The sequence below is a fragment of the Pteropus vampyrus genome, unplaced genomic scaffold (assembly GCF_000151845.1).
Source record: "Pteropus vampyrus isolate Shadow unplaced genomic scaffold, Pvam_2.0 Scaffold111, whole genome shotgun sequence".
NCBI lineage: Eukaryota > Metazoa > Chordata > Mammalia > Chiroptera > Pteropodidae > Pteropus > Pteropus vampyrus.
This window is the reverse complement of record NW_011888892.1, coordinates 2,685,335-2,702,111: the sequence shown is the minus strand read 5'-3', so window position 1 is coordinate 2,702,111 and position 16,777 is coordinate 2,685,335. Positions and strand designations below refer to the sequence as shown.

Below are 16,777 nucleotides of genomic sequence, written 5' to 3'. Positions count from 1 at the left end.
ACTTTCTCATGTTGCTAAATAAACTTTATACTCATTATTTTAAAGGCCCCACATCCCATCTGATGCATCTGCTGCTATCTCCCCAGCTAGCTTGTTATGGATGCAGTAATGGTCCCCCAAATACGTCCACGTCCTGATCCCCGGAACCTGTGGATACGCGGCCTTCCATGGCAGAAGCGACGTAGAAAACGTGATTGAGTGAAGAACCTGGGCATGGGGAGGTTATCCTGGATTATCTGGGGGGCTCGATCTGATCACAGGGGTCCTTTTCAGAAGGGGATAGTAAGTCAGAGAGCAGGAGACGTGATGATGGAAGCCAGGGTTGGGGTGACGCGGGGCCATGAGCCAAGGAGCGCGGGCGTCTCTAAAAGCTGGACAAGGCGAGGAAGTGGACTCGCCCTGCCCACACCCTGGCGTTAGCCCAGCGGGACTCACGTTGGGCTTCCGACCTCCAGAATGTAAGATGGTCCATCCGTGTTGTTTAAAGCACCAGGCTGGTGGCCACTGGTTACAGCAGCCCTCGGACACTCGTGCACAGCCCCTGCCTGCTGACATGGCAACCTCCCGCCTCCCCGCCAGAGAGGACGGCACTTCCCGGCGGCTGACCTTCATCGCGTGTTCTGTTCCGGGCACCGTGCTGAGGCCTAGCTAGGTTCCCTGGGCTTTGGGGAAGCAGGCGCTGTTTTCATCTGTTCCACAGTGAGAAACCACAGATGCTGAGTCACTTGCCCGAAGCCACGCACGGAGCGAGAGACCCTGGGACTCTGGGGCTATTCACACGACCACTGGTGCCATGGCGATAGTGGCCTGGGCGGCTTGAGCCCAGGGACTGGGTGGCCTTTGTCCTGCTCATTAACTGCCATAGCCGGTGCCGTTCAGCCGTTAATCCCATGCCCAGTCCGAAGGCGAGCCTGGGCGGGCGGTGGCTCAGCCTGCGTTCTGTGGATGAAGACAGTCAGGGCGAGCACTCGGGGTGAGCACTCGGGGTGAGCACTCCTCCACTGCAGGCGAGCGTGGGGCAGAGCTGGGAGGCAGAGCCAGGCCCGCTGGCCCCACGGCCTGTGCCTGGTCCTGTCCTTAGCACCACGCCACAGGACCAGAGCCACCTACCTTCCGTCTCTGTTAGCCACGTCATCAGTGCATCGTCGTGCGTCGACTCGGCACAGAAATCCGCGTGACCTTTCGGGTCTCACATTGGTGTTTCGCGGAAAGTAAGCTGCGCATCATCTTGGTTGAGTGTGTCTGTCACTCATAACAGGCACAGGTGGACGCACTGCCACGTGTCTGGGCCAGAGCTGACCGGGCTCTGTCGTCACCTGTGCACAAGCCAAGACTTTGATAGGCTTTGGGTGGGTCAGTGGTGGCCCTCGAATTTCCCTTGAGCTATGTCTGGACCCCTTTGCCAATCTGCCGCACTGGGAGCTACTATACTGTATCACTTGTCCCATAAAATGCTTTATGTTATATCGAAATGAAACCCATTTTAGAGACCTGCTCGCGCTTACCCCTTCTTTCTCATGACCAGCATCAGCAGAAGAACCATTCTTTGCAGACTCTTGAAAACTCATTTCCCCCAGAATATCTGCATCGTGGAGGCAAAGTTGTCACCCAGGGCTGGGAGACTGGGCCACCCCGACTCTCGTCTTTCATTCTGCCTCCCTGTGTTTGATTTATGTTCCCGCATTAGCACCTAGACATCTAGGCAGGGGTCATGATTCTGCCGAGGCCACTCTTCTGAGCACTTCTGCTTCTAGGGGTGCTCTTGCGGGGGATCCAGGGAGGACGTGTGGATGAGGAAACGCCACGGAGCAGTTTCAGAAGCTTGTCCCTTGTCACCAAGCCAGTCGATGGTGCAGCCAGGGCTAGGACCCGGTTACTCCAGGTGTTGGTCCTCTGCTGTGTGCACGTGGGCCCGATGACACAAGCAGCTCTCCCCAGGGGACGCGTTTATGCGGAGGGCTGTCCACGATGTCTCATTTCTTCTCAGCCGGTGATCCTCGGATGCCGCAAATGTCGTTGTCTGAGTCACTCTTTACTCCTTCGAGAATGGTGGTGTCGAGAGGCTGGATGAAGCCTGGTCTTGTATGTCAGCCTTTCCTAACTCCGGTGGGGCTAAGAAATCTGCAGATGTGATTCTCTCTCCAGCTGGGTAGAAACTCAGGACACGGATGAATGGGAGTGGGCTAAGCCCGTTCAGTTGTCACTGAGTCTAGGAACATAACTACGTGGAAGAAGTCTCACAGCCGAACAAACTAAATAATAACTCAGAGACCTTAGACGGCGGAGGGAGAAATAAACGGATGGGTCAGGATGTACTGGAGTTGCTGCCGGCTAGTTTAATACCTGAGTGGGTGACATTAAATTTTATAGGAAAGTTATGTTCTCCATTGTATCTTTTTATACACTAAAATGTAGCAATGTCTTCTTTGCCTAGGATTACGGGACTACCAGTACAGCGCAAACGATCCAATTGCCCTTAAAAACCTCCAGTCTGATGTTACGGAGAAGAAATCTGACTTCGCCAAGGTAACAGTTGTCTCTAACTTCTAGAATAGTGAGCACGACGCAGCCAACTATAAGACGTGATCACTGACCTACTTAGGATGTGTTCGCATTTTATTTTGCTTGGTCAAAAATTGAATTAACGTGGCAGAAAAATCTAACCATCGATGACTCAGACTTGTTACATTAAAGCGTGCAGTGTATATTCAATTATCCTTTCATAATCCTCACCAACAGTTTGTAAATTTGCAGTGTCAGAGGAGACTATAGTGATTGAATCTCAATCTTAAACCAAAATTAATCTGCCGGAAAGAGAGAATAATGCCATATAGCATTTCAAAGGCGGAGATGAGGTAATTTGAAATCTAACAGCTAGGACAGGTGGTTATAACAGCACAAGGTCTCTATCGGTGGTCTCAAATCGGAAAGAAATTTAAAGGTCATATTTGTAAAATGAATTGTTCCTGATTCTAGAGAACAAAATGCTCTGTGTACAGTGCTCAGAACGGCCAGCGTATCACGTGTCAGGCTCCGTCTTATTGACTCTGAGTCCTTTCCACAACCCTAGGAGGGAGGCGGTGTTGTCATCCCGATTTTGCAGGTGAGACAACTAAGGCTCTAGTACCTGCAGGAGGTGATGTGCCCCAAATCTCACAGCTCCTAAGCTGTCTGCCTCCAGAACTGCTGTTCTTACCCGGCTCTAAAGGGTTGGCATGGAAGAGGCTTATTCCAGTTAACAGAACTTAAAACATGGACTTTCCTGCCTGAAAGAGTTGTCAGAGACACCACTGTTCACAAGACGTCTGTCGTCTTTCAGAAATGGGTATTCCGCTGCCAACTTTTGTAAGTCCTGAGAACGAGGGGAATTATAAGGATTGCTCTCTCATGAGGGATTAAGGTAGCAAGAGTATCTGTAAAACATACTCTCCCCCTCCCCACAAGTGCTTGTCTTAGGTATTATCCTTTGATTTAGCTCCGCATTTAATAAAACCCCACAGTTCCCTCCGGGCCCCCGAGGCTGAAATCCCACATGATGGAGAAAGCGTGCCATTCTGGGTCCTGAGATATCATCAGTGTTTGGAAACCTTTCCACGTGGAGGCACCGAGCTCACCCCTGAGAGCGGGAGCAGGCACCCCGGGGCGGGGAGGAGCGGGGCGTGGAGAACCTTCTCTGGGAGGAGACAGCTGCTCAGTTAAGAAAGGGTCAGTGCCCAGGGCAGTGGCCATTCCTGTTAAGAAAGATGCCAGCGGAAGGTCTTTCCCACCTGTTTTGCCCATTGAGCAGGCAAGTTGCAGTCTTTTCCTGTCGATGTTAAAATGAACCAGTTTGGTCATTAATGATCTAGATTTGGGGGAGGTGCGGGGCATGCGTTTGGGTCTCTGTAACACGCACACACATTCGCACTTGGTCATTATCTGGGACTCAGTCGAGTCACTCCCAGAAATCACACCTTCCACACAACTGCTTTGGGATGACCGGGATCATCTAGTTGGATCAGATCGGCAGCGTGACTTTCAAATTTCCCTCTCGCTCTGAGCTGGTGCAGCCTGTTCTTGTGTGTGTGCTGTAAGGCTGCCCTTCGAGCCTTTCCTCTGTAACTGCCATAAATCCCGCCTCTCCTCCAGAGCCCGCGTGACGTTGGTCCCTGTTCCTTTCAAAATCCATCGAAGCTGTGGAAATGATATGCAGGCACTTCTCCAGCCAAGTGATTATTTAAAAGGAATGAAATATGGAATTGAGTTTTTTGCTTTTAAAAATAACAATGTTTCAATTTCCCTTATAACAAAAGCGATGGCGACTCCATGTAGACACTTAGGAAAATGCAGAAAATACGTAAATAAGAAAATATTTCCCTATTTTTTTCATGCATTTTTTTTTTTTACATGTGACTAACATATATCAACTTTTATAGCCCTCTTATCTTACATAACATCTGTCATAGGCACGGTCCCATGCCATTTAAATTCTTCGTGACCTTTATTTGTAACTTCTGCAGAATATGACGCAGTCGTGCCACGTTTTACTCGCCCAGTCCCCTTTCAAAAAAACTTTTCGATTCTTACCGGCTCTTCACCGTTATACATTATACTTTAGCACATCCCTGGGTTTCTGGTAAATGCGTGGAAAGGCAGAAGTTTCCGGATGGAGAGGGAGAGAAGCTCCAATTTTCCCATTAGTCTTACGACCGTCTTTTCCTGTTGCTACAGACGAGAGCGAACTCATGCAATGGAAGAGGTTCCCAGGGCCCCGGCGTCGACCCCGCACAGTGGTGCCGAGGGCATTAAGCGTGCTCCCAGCTAACGTGCGGGGAACCAGAGGGTGAATCTGAGGGGAGACGGGGCCGGAGGGCCCATCCAGCAAAGACAGCTGTACGCTGCAGAGCGGGCACGAGAAGGAAAGGAATCGTCTCGTGGAGGAAAATATATATTTCGACGCTATAGCTTGGATGAGATGCTCATCCTTTGGAGAAATAAATTGCTATGGGAACGGAGGCCCTTGCTTCGGTTGTTTCGGGCTTGTTTTTTTTGGGGACCGGTTGCTTTTTTTTGCCTTCTTTCATTTGAGGAAGTGTTTTCTTTTCGGCATTGGGCTTTAGGGGTTAATTTTACGTTTAAAACCGTTCATTAAACGTTTTAAACTTGGGGGGGCAGTTACCGGCATTATGAGATCACATCGGAAACGGTTGAAAGAGATCAACATCTTAAACAGCATTTAAAGAAAACGTAGCGGCGCGAGTGTTGAGAGCTGCTGGTCGGAAAATGGGTGATTGACACCGAGGCAAGACGAACATCCCACGATTCATCTGGCTTCTCTCTGACCTTGAACGTTCTCCTTTAAACACCAGACCGTTTTTTCCCTTTCAAACCAGATCTTACATCAGTTAATTTTATTTTAGATAAAAGATATTTTCTTTCAAAGCCGTGTTCAGTTAACCCAGTATAGAGAACACCGAAATAGCCTAATTGGGGAAGACATTTGATGTGAAAGATGCGATTACTTTTTAAGGAAAATTCGCTGTTGTACAAGTCGCAGGCCGACTTGGGAACATGAAACGGCCCCTCTGTTTCATCTCCGGCTTGGTTTCCCAGCCCCAGCAGAAGAATTTGACACAGAGGGATGTATTCCAGTCTGTTACAGGCTGAACTGTGTGCCCCCAACCCCGCTCCCCAATTTAGATATCAAAGTCCTAACCTCCCAGGACCTCAGAATGTGAGTGTATTTGGAGATGGGGGTCTCGAAGGAGGTGATGAAGGTTAAATGAGGTCCCTGGCCTGGGCCCTGATCCCATACGGCCGGCGTCTTCATAAGAAGAGATGGGGACGTCGACAAGCACAGAGGAGAAGCACGTGAGGACTCGGGGAGAGACGGCCGTCTACACGGCAAGGGGAGAGGACCGAGAGGGAGCGAACGCTGTCGACACCGCGATCTCAGACCTCCGGCCTCTAGACTTGTGAAGAAATCAGTTTCTGCTGCTTGAGCCCCCCAGACTGTGCTTCTTCACTGCGGCAGCCCGAGCCAACCGGGAACTGAGTTCTGAAAGGTCAGACCTTATCTTTCATCATTTAATGGGTCGCGATGAGAAAATAGGATTTGATAAGTAGAACCTCCCAGACAAGACTATGATGTATGTTACCAAGCAAAAAGGCAGTGTTTCCTCTTCAATTTCTCTGTTTATCGGTTGGGTTTTTTTCAAAGCCGAATCTAAACACCTGAGGAAACAGAAGGATGGACCCTAATAACCCCTGTCCTGGTTATCCGATCGCCTTCTGGGTGTCGTCTTCAGTCTGTTAACTCCCCGAGGCCGGAGGCTGGCACCTAGTAGGTGCTGAAGAAATAGTCGTCTGATGAGTGAATGAACAAATGTTTTGGCCACGACTCCGTTAGGGAACAGAGTTCATTTCCGAAAAGATTCCATTCATTGTACGGTCACAGCAGCAAAATTTCAACGTATTGGCTACGCAGTGGGTTATGTCCATTAAACAATTCAAATCAACTCACGTGCATTCATTATAAATCCCACCGACAGACGGTGTAACTTCGATGGAAACGCTCCTTCATTCCTCCATAGGTTTGGCTGTGTCAGATAGCGCCGATGTCTGCTGAATCATAGAAAAGGCAGACCCTGGAGTTTCATGACATGTTCATATTTTGAGAGGTACATTCACATCCATCATCGTTTTTTATCTCCAAAACTTCCCTGCGAGGTAGAAAAGGAAAACAGATTTTTCTTTGGAACTGGGCTTCCACCGGCATTTATCGCCCAGGTCATTGTCACCCTGACATGCTCAGCAATTTTGAAGCTTCAGCAAGAAGTTGTTCAAATTCATGTCATTCTTTGTCGCTCCTTCCTCCTCTGTTTGTACCTGATGGGATCGATGTCACAGCCGCACTTGCTGGGCCCAGAGTAAGAAATGGTGGTCAAGTCTTCAGCGCACCCTTCTAGGCCTCTAAGCTTTCCTGCGGTGACAGTGACACCCACAGCTCCAGTTAGCTGCCGAGTCCCCCATCAGTGCTCGAAGCCCTGGGCTCCTGGCGGTGGGCTCCTGGGGTGGCTCCCTGTGTCCTTCCAGGCACGGAGCCAGGTTGACACGGTCACAGTCAGCGGCTTTTCTGTCCTTGTTCCAGGCTGAGATGACATTCACTCACTCCGAGGGACACAGCCCTTGTTTCTGGTGCCCGTCGTTTGTACCAGGGCCGAGGCTCTCGTGAGATCCTGACCCCAGGAGTCGGGTGCCCACTCGGTGTTGGAGACCAGCATACGAGGAAGCCTAGCGTCTCCATGGGACTCACTCCGCCTTTACAGCTGTGGGAACAAGGCTGCTCCGGGGTCTGGGGGCCAGTCTGGGAGCCCCGGGCTCAGGACGGACTCCAGGAGGTCCGAGTCCTAGCCCGCATCCCTCCCCCTTATCTGAGCAGCAGCATCCTCTGCAGCTGGTTAAACATGCTAGCCCCAGGCCTTATCTCCACATATCCTGATTTCTCCTAAGTTTAGGGAGGAAGGGGCCCAGAAATCTGCATTTTAAAACCAGGCCCTCCAGGTGTTGTTGATGCAGGTGGTCACTGGCCCAAACTTTGGGAAACATGGCTCTATGGATTAAAACAAGCGCTACACAGTTTTCAAGATGGGTGTTTGTTTTTCTCTTCAAGGACCAGCATCAAAGGAGTCCCTACTGCGTGTGGTTATGTACTTTGTAGGGTGTACAGGGACAACGCTGATCAGGACTAAATTTAACTAAAATGTGAGGGATTGCCTACCAAATCAAACGCCCTGGGGTAGGCACCAGGAGCACTTCGGTTTTCTCGTATATAAACGACAGTCGTGAAACGTGCTGTACAGACAGAAGGAAGGGACAGACGAGAAGCATCAGAAGGTATTCTCAACATCGCCTACCCACTGGGATCACTGGAAGCTCTACACCAGCCGTCCCCAACCTTTCTGGCACCAGGCACCTGTGCTCCTGTGAGACTCTAACGCCTGATGCTCTGAGGCGGAGCTGAGGCGGGGATGCTGGCTCTGGGGAGCGGCTGCAGATACAGACGAAGCTTCACTCACTTGCCCGCCACTTACCTCCTACTGTGCAGCCTGATTTCCAACAGGGCACGGACGGTACCGGTCCACGGCCCGGGGGTTGGGGACCCCCTGCTTTAGAAACACATGACTGGGCCTCACCCCACGGGTTCTAATGTGATTGTTTAGGAACGAGGCTGGGCAATGGGGTTTTACAAGCGCTCGGGTGACTTCCGTGTGTAACCTGGACCGAGGACCACAAAAGAGTTTCAGGCAGAGCCTGGCTCATATTGCCATCTGGAAAAGGGTAGCCAGCGACATTTCGATTTTTTAAAAAAATGAAGTAAATTTTAAGGTGACTCTCTAGCCACTTCTTCACCTATGCCTTGTCATCTTTTGAATTCGCAACTTCCCACATATCTGTGAAATATGACCACACGTGAGGCGATGGATTTCGCCATGAAAAACAAGACCGAAAGAAGAACCGGGAAAGACAAGCTGCCCATCTTCTACGTCTGCCGTAAAGACGGACGGGCCTCGGGCGCTAAGGCCGCACGTGGGCTGCCTCCCGTCAAGAGTCCAGCTGCGGGGGTGGGGTGGGGGGGGCGTTACCTCAGTTGAGTAAAAATATCATTGGGGAAAGAAACACGAGTGCTTTGCTGTCATCGAAGGCAGGCCCCTCCCCTCCTTGAGGAGGCCGGCAGCCCCGTGACTCTGTTCCCGTTTCTCAGAGGGTGCTCCCCGGGTCACCCCCTGCAGAATCACGGGGCTGAAGGTCAGAACGCCGCCGCCCGGGCCCCACCGCAGAACTGCGGAGTCAGACGCTCCGGGGCCAGCGGCGCCCGCCTCTATAGCGCTCCGGTGATTCCCGGGCACCTTGGAGTCGGAGCTGCTGCCCAGGCGCCGAGCACCGGTGGCACCTTCCTTGCAGGCTCCAAGGCCGAGCCTGGCGGGCGGTGGGGCTTGAGTAGTGGCCGGTGTTATTTCGAGTCCCGTGCAGTTGCGTGAATAATGAACGCCGAAAAGGGGCTGGGACCCTGCGTGCATCTCCAGAGCTTTCTGGAGGGCTCTCATCATGCACGTGACTAAACGGAACAAGGACGGAAGGGATTCTTCCTCCTGGTCTCCGCCTCAGCGGATGCTCTTTTAAACGTCACAGCTCTTGTTTGGGTCCGTTGGGACTACCACCTGCCGATGAGGAAGCATGAAACGCCTCGAGCATCGTATGGACAGAGACCCATTTTAGGCAATGGCGCATTGAAACGCAGCGAAGCCACATCGGTCTTGGTCCTAACCTCCACCCCACTCTGTTCTGATGAATTATTATGGTCGCGTAGCATCCTGGGCAATCATCAACCTCAAGAGTTTGATTGCCATAGTTCCTCTCTCTGGGACTTGACCCCATGAGGGCGGATGTGGGGAGGGACTGAATCCGTCTAGACCCGCAGAGGTGGGGGTTCCCATTGGGGAGCTGGAGGCCGTGGCAGTGAGGGGTCCCCCATACATGTGCTGTTTCCATGGAGGAGTGCAGACTCGTCTCCACACAAACCGGTGGCCCCCAGCCCAGCCGTCCCCCAGAACTTTTTCTCTCCTCCACGAGGGGGCGGGGAGCCGGTATCAGGTGCTGCTGGGCCTGCTGGAGGCGATTATTGAAATGCAATGGTCCCCGCCACACAAACGCTGTTGAATAAATCAGGACTAGACGCCTGCTGGAGGAAAACCATCTCCCTGGTCCCAGGGCCATTTCCAGGAGATATGATCGGTTCACAACAGGTCTGGGGGGCCCGCCCTTCGGAAGGAAAGCTCAGAGGTGGGGTCAGGAGTGTGGTATAAGCCTGGGACCAGAGAGCCGGGTTCAATGCCCTGCTGGCCCTCAAAAGAGTTCATTGCCTGCGTCACAGCAGACTGCTCGAGTAATTGCGATCTTTTTCCGTTTGCAGGACACTCTGGCATCACAAAACACGAAGATGATTTCATCCATAGTCATCTCCCAGCTGATCGATGAGCACAAGTCAGAAGCAAACGGGGCTGCCTCGCCTGCGCCGAGCACGGTCGCCCAGCCTCACGCGTGTCCCACGAGGCCACCTCTGGCTAATCCCGGCGGAGTCTCCGTGAACAGCGCCTTCGCGTTCCTTCCCGGCAGATTAGAAATTCAGACGCCGGCGGAGGCGCGAGGACCTGAGACAGAGCTGCCCCCCAAGGAGAAGCCCTGCAGCGGCCCCCCAAAGGGGTTCGCGTCCATCACCATCACAGCCAGGCGCCTGGGCCCCCCGGCCCGCACCGTGGTATGGGGGGCCGCAAGGGCCTCGCTCTACACCAAGTGCCAGGCCCAGGACACTCTGCTTGAGGAGCCTTCCGCTCTGGCCACTGGCGCCGACCCTTGTCGCCACAAGGGACCTTTCACCTGCACGGAATTATCCAGAAACAGCTCTGTGATGAGACTGGAGTTCCCAGAGGCCCGCGCACGGCTGTGTGAGGGCCACGAGTGCTGGGTCACCAAGCTGGACTGCAGAGGGCACAGGTTTGCTCCAGGCGCCACACAGCCGGGAAAGGGCCCGCTGGTGTTCAGCTCCTGTGTCCATCTCCGAGTGTCCCAGCAGTGTCCGAACTCCATCTACTATCTAGACAGGTCCCTCTCCGTCCCCATCGAGCCACCTCAACTGGCCGGCCCTAAAGTGCACAGATCTGTCCTGTCACTCAACCTGAGTTGCAGTTCACACGGCCTGACAGCAGGTGGAGCAGGTGGCACAGCGATGGGAGGAGGGCCTGGGAGCCGTGACCTGCAGCAGGAGCTCCCGAGGGAAAGCCAGAGCCTCCTGGGCCGGCGCTGGAAGCCGGCTGTGCGGGGACCTTTCTTGAAGCAACACCCATCGTTGGCACAGGTGCATTTGGGGACCGGCACGTGTCCTTGGGGTGGCTCCCCTCTGTTGGAAAATCCAGAATTTGCAGATGTGGGAACTCACCAGGCCACTGTCAGGAACGGGAAGGAGGGCCACGCCGTCCATCAGTCCAGCCTTCACGCCAGCCAGCTGTCCATTCACATTCCTGGCTGGAGTTACGCGGCAGGTGAGTGTCCTCGGCAGGGGGCCGTCTGGCCTTGGGTGTCAGTGCCCAGCCACAGTGGAGAGCGAGCTGCTTCTCCGTAACTGATTCCAGGAGGTGGTTTTCAGTAGAGCCGCTTTACCTGCTCTGCTCCGAAATGGTCACTGATGGCTGAGCACGGATGTCTGGGTCGGGGGGACATCTTCTCAGATGATACTTTCCAGTGATGCTCTCAGAGCACGTGTGATGAGCAGGAAAGCAGGGCCCGTGATCGAGTTTGCCTCTGTGGGCGCCGTTCGGAAAGGGCCCGAGGAGAACAAACGCCGTCTGCCCCGGGGTTTTGTCCCTTCGGTCCCAGCGTCTGCACGTCCGAAAGTGCCCGAGCGCGGCCACTCTTAACCTGTCAGTCAGATCGCCGTTATGTACGAGTCGGCCTGAGAACCTAGACCCCGCGGCTCCGTGGAAGATGCATGTGCGTGCGTGTGGGTACGTGTGTGTGTATCTTTAGTAATTACAGGACATTTTCGAAATGGGGCAAACTGGGGACTCTCCATGTCACAAGGCAGAAGTGGCAGTTTTTTGTTTCCTGCATTGTGTTTTCTGGCCATAATCAGCTGGTGGGGTTGGAGGAGCAAGCCTTAGCCAGAGGCCAGAGTTCTTTCTTTCTCTGCGTAAGCTTCCGATTTTCTGCTTTGCTTTCTGTGAGACACTCTGGGTTATGAATCAGTGACCTTCTCCTTGAGGGAAGTATTTAAAGATAATATCGGCGAAATTGAAAATGCAGCATATGCACGATAATTTTATGGTGCAATTTTTTGTCCATTAAAGCTTTATTAATTAATAAAAATGACTGTAAAATGTTTTAAGGCTCTAATGTGCGTAGAAATTTTAAATGATGTAATTAATTGAACGAGTGCATGTGTACTGAATGCTCAGGGATGTTTAAGGCAATTTGACGTGGCTTTCAGACTGACCAGACAGTAGAACGGCCTGAGCCTCTCGGATGCATTGCAGGAAGCAAAAATGTGAGTGGCCGTCAGTTTTGCACAGATGGACCTCATTTTAGCATTTAAAGAAATCGCCGAAGCCACCCACTCCCTCTTCCTTGCTGATGAAGGTTCCAGAAATATATGACCTCCATTGTTGCAAGTTCCCCGTTGAAACACATTCTTGCCTTTATGCCGCGTCGTGTGGTGTGAAATAATAATTCGGATTTATGGCACTTTCACCAAAGGATCTTTAAAAATCCCTGGCGCCGGGACTCAGACGTTTGTAGTGGAGGACGGGAACACGAGTGGCAGGGGCCCCCGACTTGCTTCTGGCTCTGGCGCAGAGTGACAAGCCTGCTCCTGTATGTAGCTGGCTTTCTTAGGTGAGGAGGACGAGTTAGTTCAGCCTCAGAAGAAGTCCACGTCCGGAAGAGTCACATGTGGAGCTTCACAATCACATGGCCTCCTTCCACCATTTGAGGAAAGGCATTCCTGAGGGCCAACCATCTTTCTAGAATTGCTGCTCGGCTGTTTTTTAGGGCAGTGAATGCGGACGAGCGTCGCCAGCTCCCAGAGCCTGTTCCTTGTCCAGGTGGCTGGAGAGGGGGTGGGTTTGGTGTCCGTGAAGGTCCCCTCGAGCTTGAAGACATTTTTGCCCTATTTGCCTGAGGTGAAATCTGTGACGGAAGAGGTTCCATGTGACTCCAGGCCCCTCGGTCCGGAAGTTCAAAGCCACAGAACCGTGGGCTTGCCGTCTGGGGCACGTGCCTGAGATGCGTGCAAACGCACACTCGCACACACTCACACACCCCAGTGCTTCGTGCTCCCTCCTCAGAAACTAATGTGCCAGGGAATGCATTTCTTCCCAGGTGACGAGAAAGCACTTGTCCGCGCCGTAGGATTCTTGCCTGAGATTTATAAGCACCACTGGCAGGCTCCGACCACTGCGACCTGTCCTCACGTGACTTCTGCAGCCCTGCAAAGCTGAGCTCTCGACCTCCCCTCTCAACCAAGCTTTTTAGCCTTAATGCGAGTGTTTTCCGGCAGTGACGGTGCTCATTAAAACTCCAAGGAGCAGTCTGTGTCTTCCCGTTGGGGGCTGGAATCTTCTCTGAGGCATCTCGACAGCCTCCTGTGGCCACCCGTGCTGTGAGCGGCCTCCACATGTCATAGAATGCCCCAGTCAGGGCACAGGCTTCTGGTGGCATTGGTCTCAGAAGTCTTCAGTGGCGTTTGGCATCACTAGCGGTCAGAGACGTGAATTACCGGAGAGGAAGGATTCCAAAGGAATTTTCTTCCCAGGTCACCAGCGAGTACCGTGTCTACTAGCGTGCCGACGCTAGACGGTAACCCAGTAGCGGTGAGCGAGGTCAGCTCACAAGGAAAGAACATACACCACTGATGTCAGACTGCGTGCATTCGCGTCAAGCCTACCGGGGACGTCTGCATGAGACTCAGCGCCCGCGGTCCCATGTCACTTCTTACTAGAGGGGCCAGAGATGTTTGAGGAGTCCTTATTTTACATATGTGATTTTTAATGATCCAGAACTGGAGCCAGCAGATTTGTTTGTTTGTTTTGTTTTTGGAAAGGGCCAGATAGATAGTAATTAAGTTAGGGTTTTGGAGGCCAGATGGTCTCCATAGCAACTACTTAACTCAGCTGTTCTAGAATTAAAGCACCCACAGACCACATATAAGTGAGTGAATGTGGCTGTGTTCTAATAAAACTTTATTTATAAAAACAGGCAGTGGGCCAGGTTGGTCCTATGGGCTATAATCTGCTGACTGTGAATCATCCATCCTCCAGGTCAGACTGGACCCCGTTTGCCAGTGCCGCGTGCTGTGTTCTCTGGGCTCAGCTCTGAGAGGGAGGGTGATGGGCATTTACTGGCGCGTGGCTGGGGATGGCGGCTTTTGCATGGGGAGGGAGAGGAGGAGGGGAAGCAGCACTAGGCAGAGGGAAGAGTTGTCGTCCAGTGCAGTCTTGACAGAGGCTTCAGGGAACTCTACATTTGGGATGACCTTTCAGAGTAATTCTGGGTTAAGGCAAGAGGGCTGGATCTGGATGCCCCTTGGGAAGGGGACGCGACCTTGGGTGAGGCAGCTCTCTCAGGCTAGCCCGCTGCCATGCCTGTGGACCGCTGAGGCTGTGTTCCCGGGGGCCTCCCGGAAGCTGGGGGTACATCTGTCATTCTGAGGGGCATCTGAGCGCATCACGGCTGGCCATCCTGCCCTTGAATCTGCCTTTTTCTCTCTGTGATCTCTTGATTCTTTCAAATAAGCCGAGGCTTTCGCAAGGCTGGACCTGGGGCGTGGGCCGAGGGGTATGAGGTGCAGCCCTTGACACCGGTATGAAGAGGACAGTGGAGAATCCGGCTTCCCACCCTCGGCATTTACGCGTCACTTAACAATCGTCTACGGGAGAATTGTCCAGGAGCAGGAGCGGTGACCCAGACCAGGGCGGCAATGGTGCTGAGAAGTGGTCAGACTCTGGGGCTGTGTTTTGAAGGTACATCCCACAGGACTGCCGACGCTCAGCTGGGTGGGCGGTGTCCCCGGCAGCCAGAGTGCCTGCGGGTGTGCGTGACCGTCACCAGCTTCCTGTGACCACCTCAATTCTGCACACTTCCCAGCTGGATGGGAACATTCACGCCGGCTGCCGGGGGCTGGCCGCCCGCGACCGTGGCTGCCCTGTCCTGCCGGCAGACCAGGACCAGGCAAACCACCTTATGGCGATGTCTTCTGTGAAGCCAGAAGAGAAGAAGTGGGCAGAATGAGTTATGGTGCTTTGTTTTATTTTTAACAGCAAAATAAGCCAGGGAGTGTTAGAGTCTGCTGACGAGTGGACGGAGAAACAGAGACCCCTGGCAAGTAGCGGCAGCTCAGGGGCGGAGGTTAGCAAACCGCGGCCCGGGGGCCAAACCCAGGCGTCGCCTGCTCCTGTCAGCCAGGTGTCATTGGCGCAGTCACGCTGCGCATTCACATCACAGAGGCAGAGTTGAATAGCTGGACCACAGCCCGCCAGCCCAGCCAGGCCTGTGTGCTCTCTGCCCTCTGCGCCTTTACAGAGCGGCGTGCCAGCTTCTGCTGGAGAGTGAGCCCTCTGGCCAGTTCCGGGCGGGCCACTTTCCTGCGACTTCTCCGTTTCTTCACCCGCGGAGTGAGAAACTTGGACCGGGTTCTCTCTCGAACTCTTCTCTCCTGGCTCATGCATTCGTTCATTTTTCTGGCTGCGGTTTTCTGTTATGACGGCTGTCCAGACAATTCTGATTTCCAGCTTAACTCTTAGAATGCAGGGTCCGTGCTCAAGCAGAAGAGGTCTCAGCCTTGACCTCCGGGACCCTGCTCACCCCAGGCTCTCCTCCACCTGCCGGCTCCTTGCCGGCTTCCTGTGATCCCCACTTCCCACTCCTAAATGCGGGTGCCCACCAACGCTCAGCCTTGACGCTCAGCTCCCGCCTCTTGCCACGTCGGCGGCAAGATCAGGCACTCCCACGCCACCCGCCACCATGGGTAAGTGGTTGGGCCACCTGTCCAGCCCTGGCGGCTCCTGCTGGTGCCCGAGCACAGTGCCATCCTAGGCAGCACTCCCTCACAGGACCTTGACTGCATCCACCGTGATGCCAGGTGCTGGGTGAGGCCCCGGTCTCACAACGCTGAGATGAAACTGTGACGCGTCTCCCTAGCGCGGAGGTTACAGTCCAGTGGGAAAACAGACAACCGGCCGATGCCCCGGAAATAAGTGTGCCATTGTGGACCGTGGTCAGCACTCTAAGGAGAAAGGTGGGGCCTGTGAGAGCCTTAACAAGGGAGGCCGAACTTAGAACGGGGAGCTGGTCAAAAAGAACTTTCCGAAGGACAGACTTTTAAACTGATTCTCAAGCAATAGTCAAAAGACCCGGTTCAAGGCGGAGAGCTTGGCACATGGGAGGCACGGAGAAGACCGATGTGCTGGCCGCAGAGCAAGCGGCGCCATGAGGCTGAAGAGCTGACCTTGAGCCATGGTTAGGGTTAGGGCTGAGGCTTAGAGACCACAATGAGGATTTACAGTTTCAAGGGCAGTGATACAATGTGAGCTTTAATGTGTACGTCATGGACATAACGGATGCTTTAAAAGGGTCACTCGTGCTCCTTGGAGTGTAAGAGATCAGAGGAGGTGAGACTATTATGGTGGAGGTGAAGCCACGATGGAGGCCGGGGGCGGGCAGGAGAAGAAGTTGGGTGGTGGGATTCGTGAGCCTCAGTTATCGGTGAGGCCGTGATTATCGGGACCTCATGGCCCTTGGGAGGGAAGCAGACAGGTGGCTTGAGCATCGGGGAAAGGTTGGGTTTTTTTAATAGACATATTTTTTTTAGACCAGTCGTAGGTCCACAGCAAAATTGAGAGGAAGGCGCAGAGGTTGCCCGTAGCCCCCTCCCCACGCAGGCACAGCCTCCCCCACTAGCAGCGTGCCCACCAGAGTCACGTGTGTGTGACAGTTGACACGTCATCACCCAAAGCCCATAGTTTACCTCGGGGTTCACTCTCGGGGTTGTACCCTCTCTGGCCTTGGTCAAACGTGATGCCACGTGTTCACCAGTACAGCATCACGCAGAGCAGGGTCACTGCCCTAAAATCCCCCGTGCTCCCCACTTATCCTCCTCCTCCCCCAAACTCTGGCAACCACCGATCTTTTCACGGGCCCCATAGCTTTGCCTTTTCCAGGCAAAACTCCTTCGGATAAACATCAAGGC

At 53.4% G+C, this 16,777-nt stretch overlaps 1 protein-coding gene across 1 annotated transcript in view; it reads left to right on the top strand.

Annotated features, from left to right (window-relative positions):
* The window catches only part of CUNH10orf90 (chromosome unknown C10orf90 homolog), a 203,543-nt gene that overhangs the window by 115,896 nt on the left and 70,870 nt on the right, over window positions 1-16,777 (top strand). Inside the window, exons 4-5 of the mRNA XM_023533771.1 lie at window positions 2,435-2,526; window positions 9,953-11,078. Of these exons, the coding sequence (XP_023389539.1) occupies window positions 2,435-2,526; window positions 9,953-11,078 (1,218 nt within the window). The remainder of the gene's footprint in view (window positions 1-2,434; window positions 2,527-9,952; window positions 11,079-16,777) is intronic.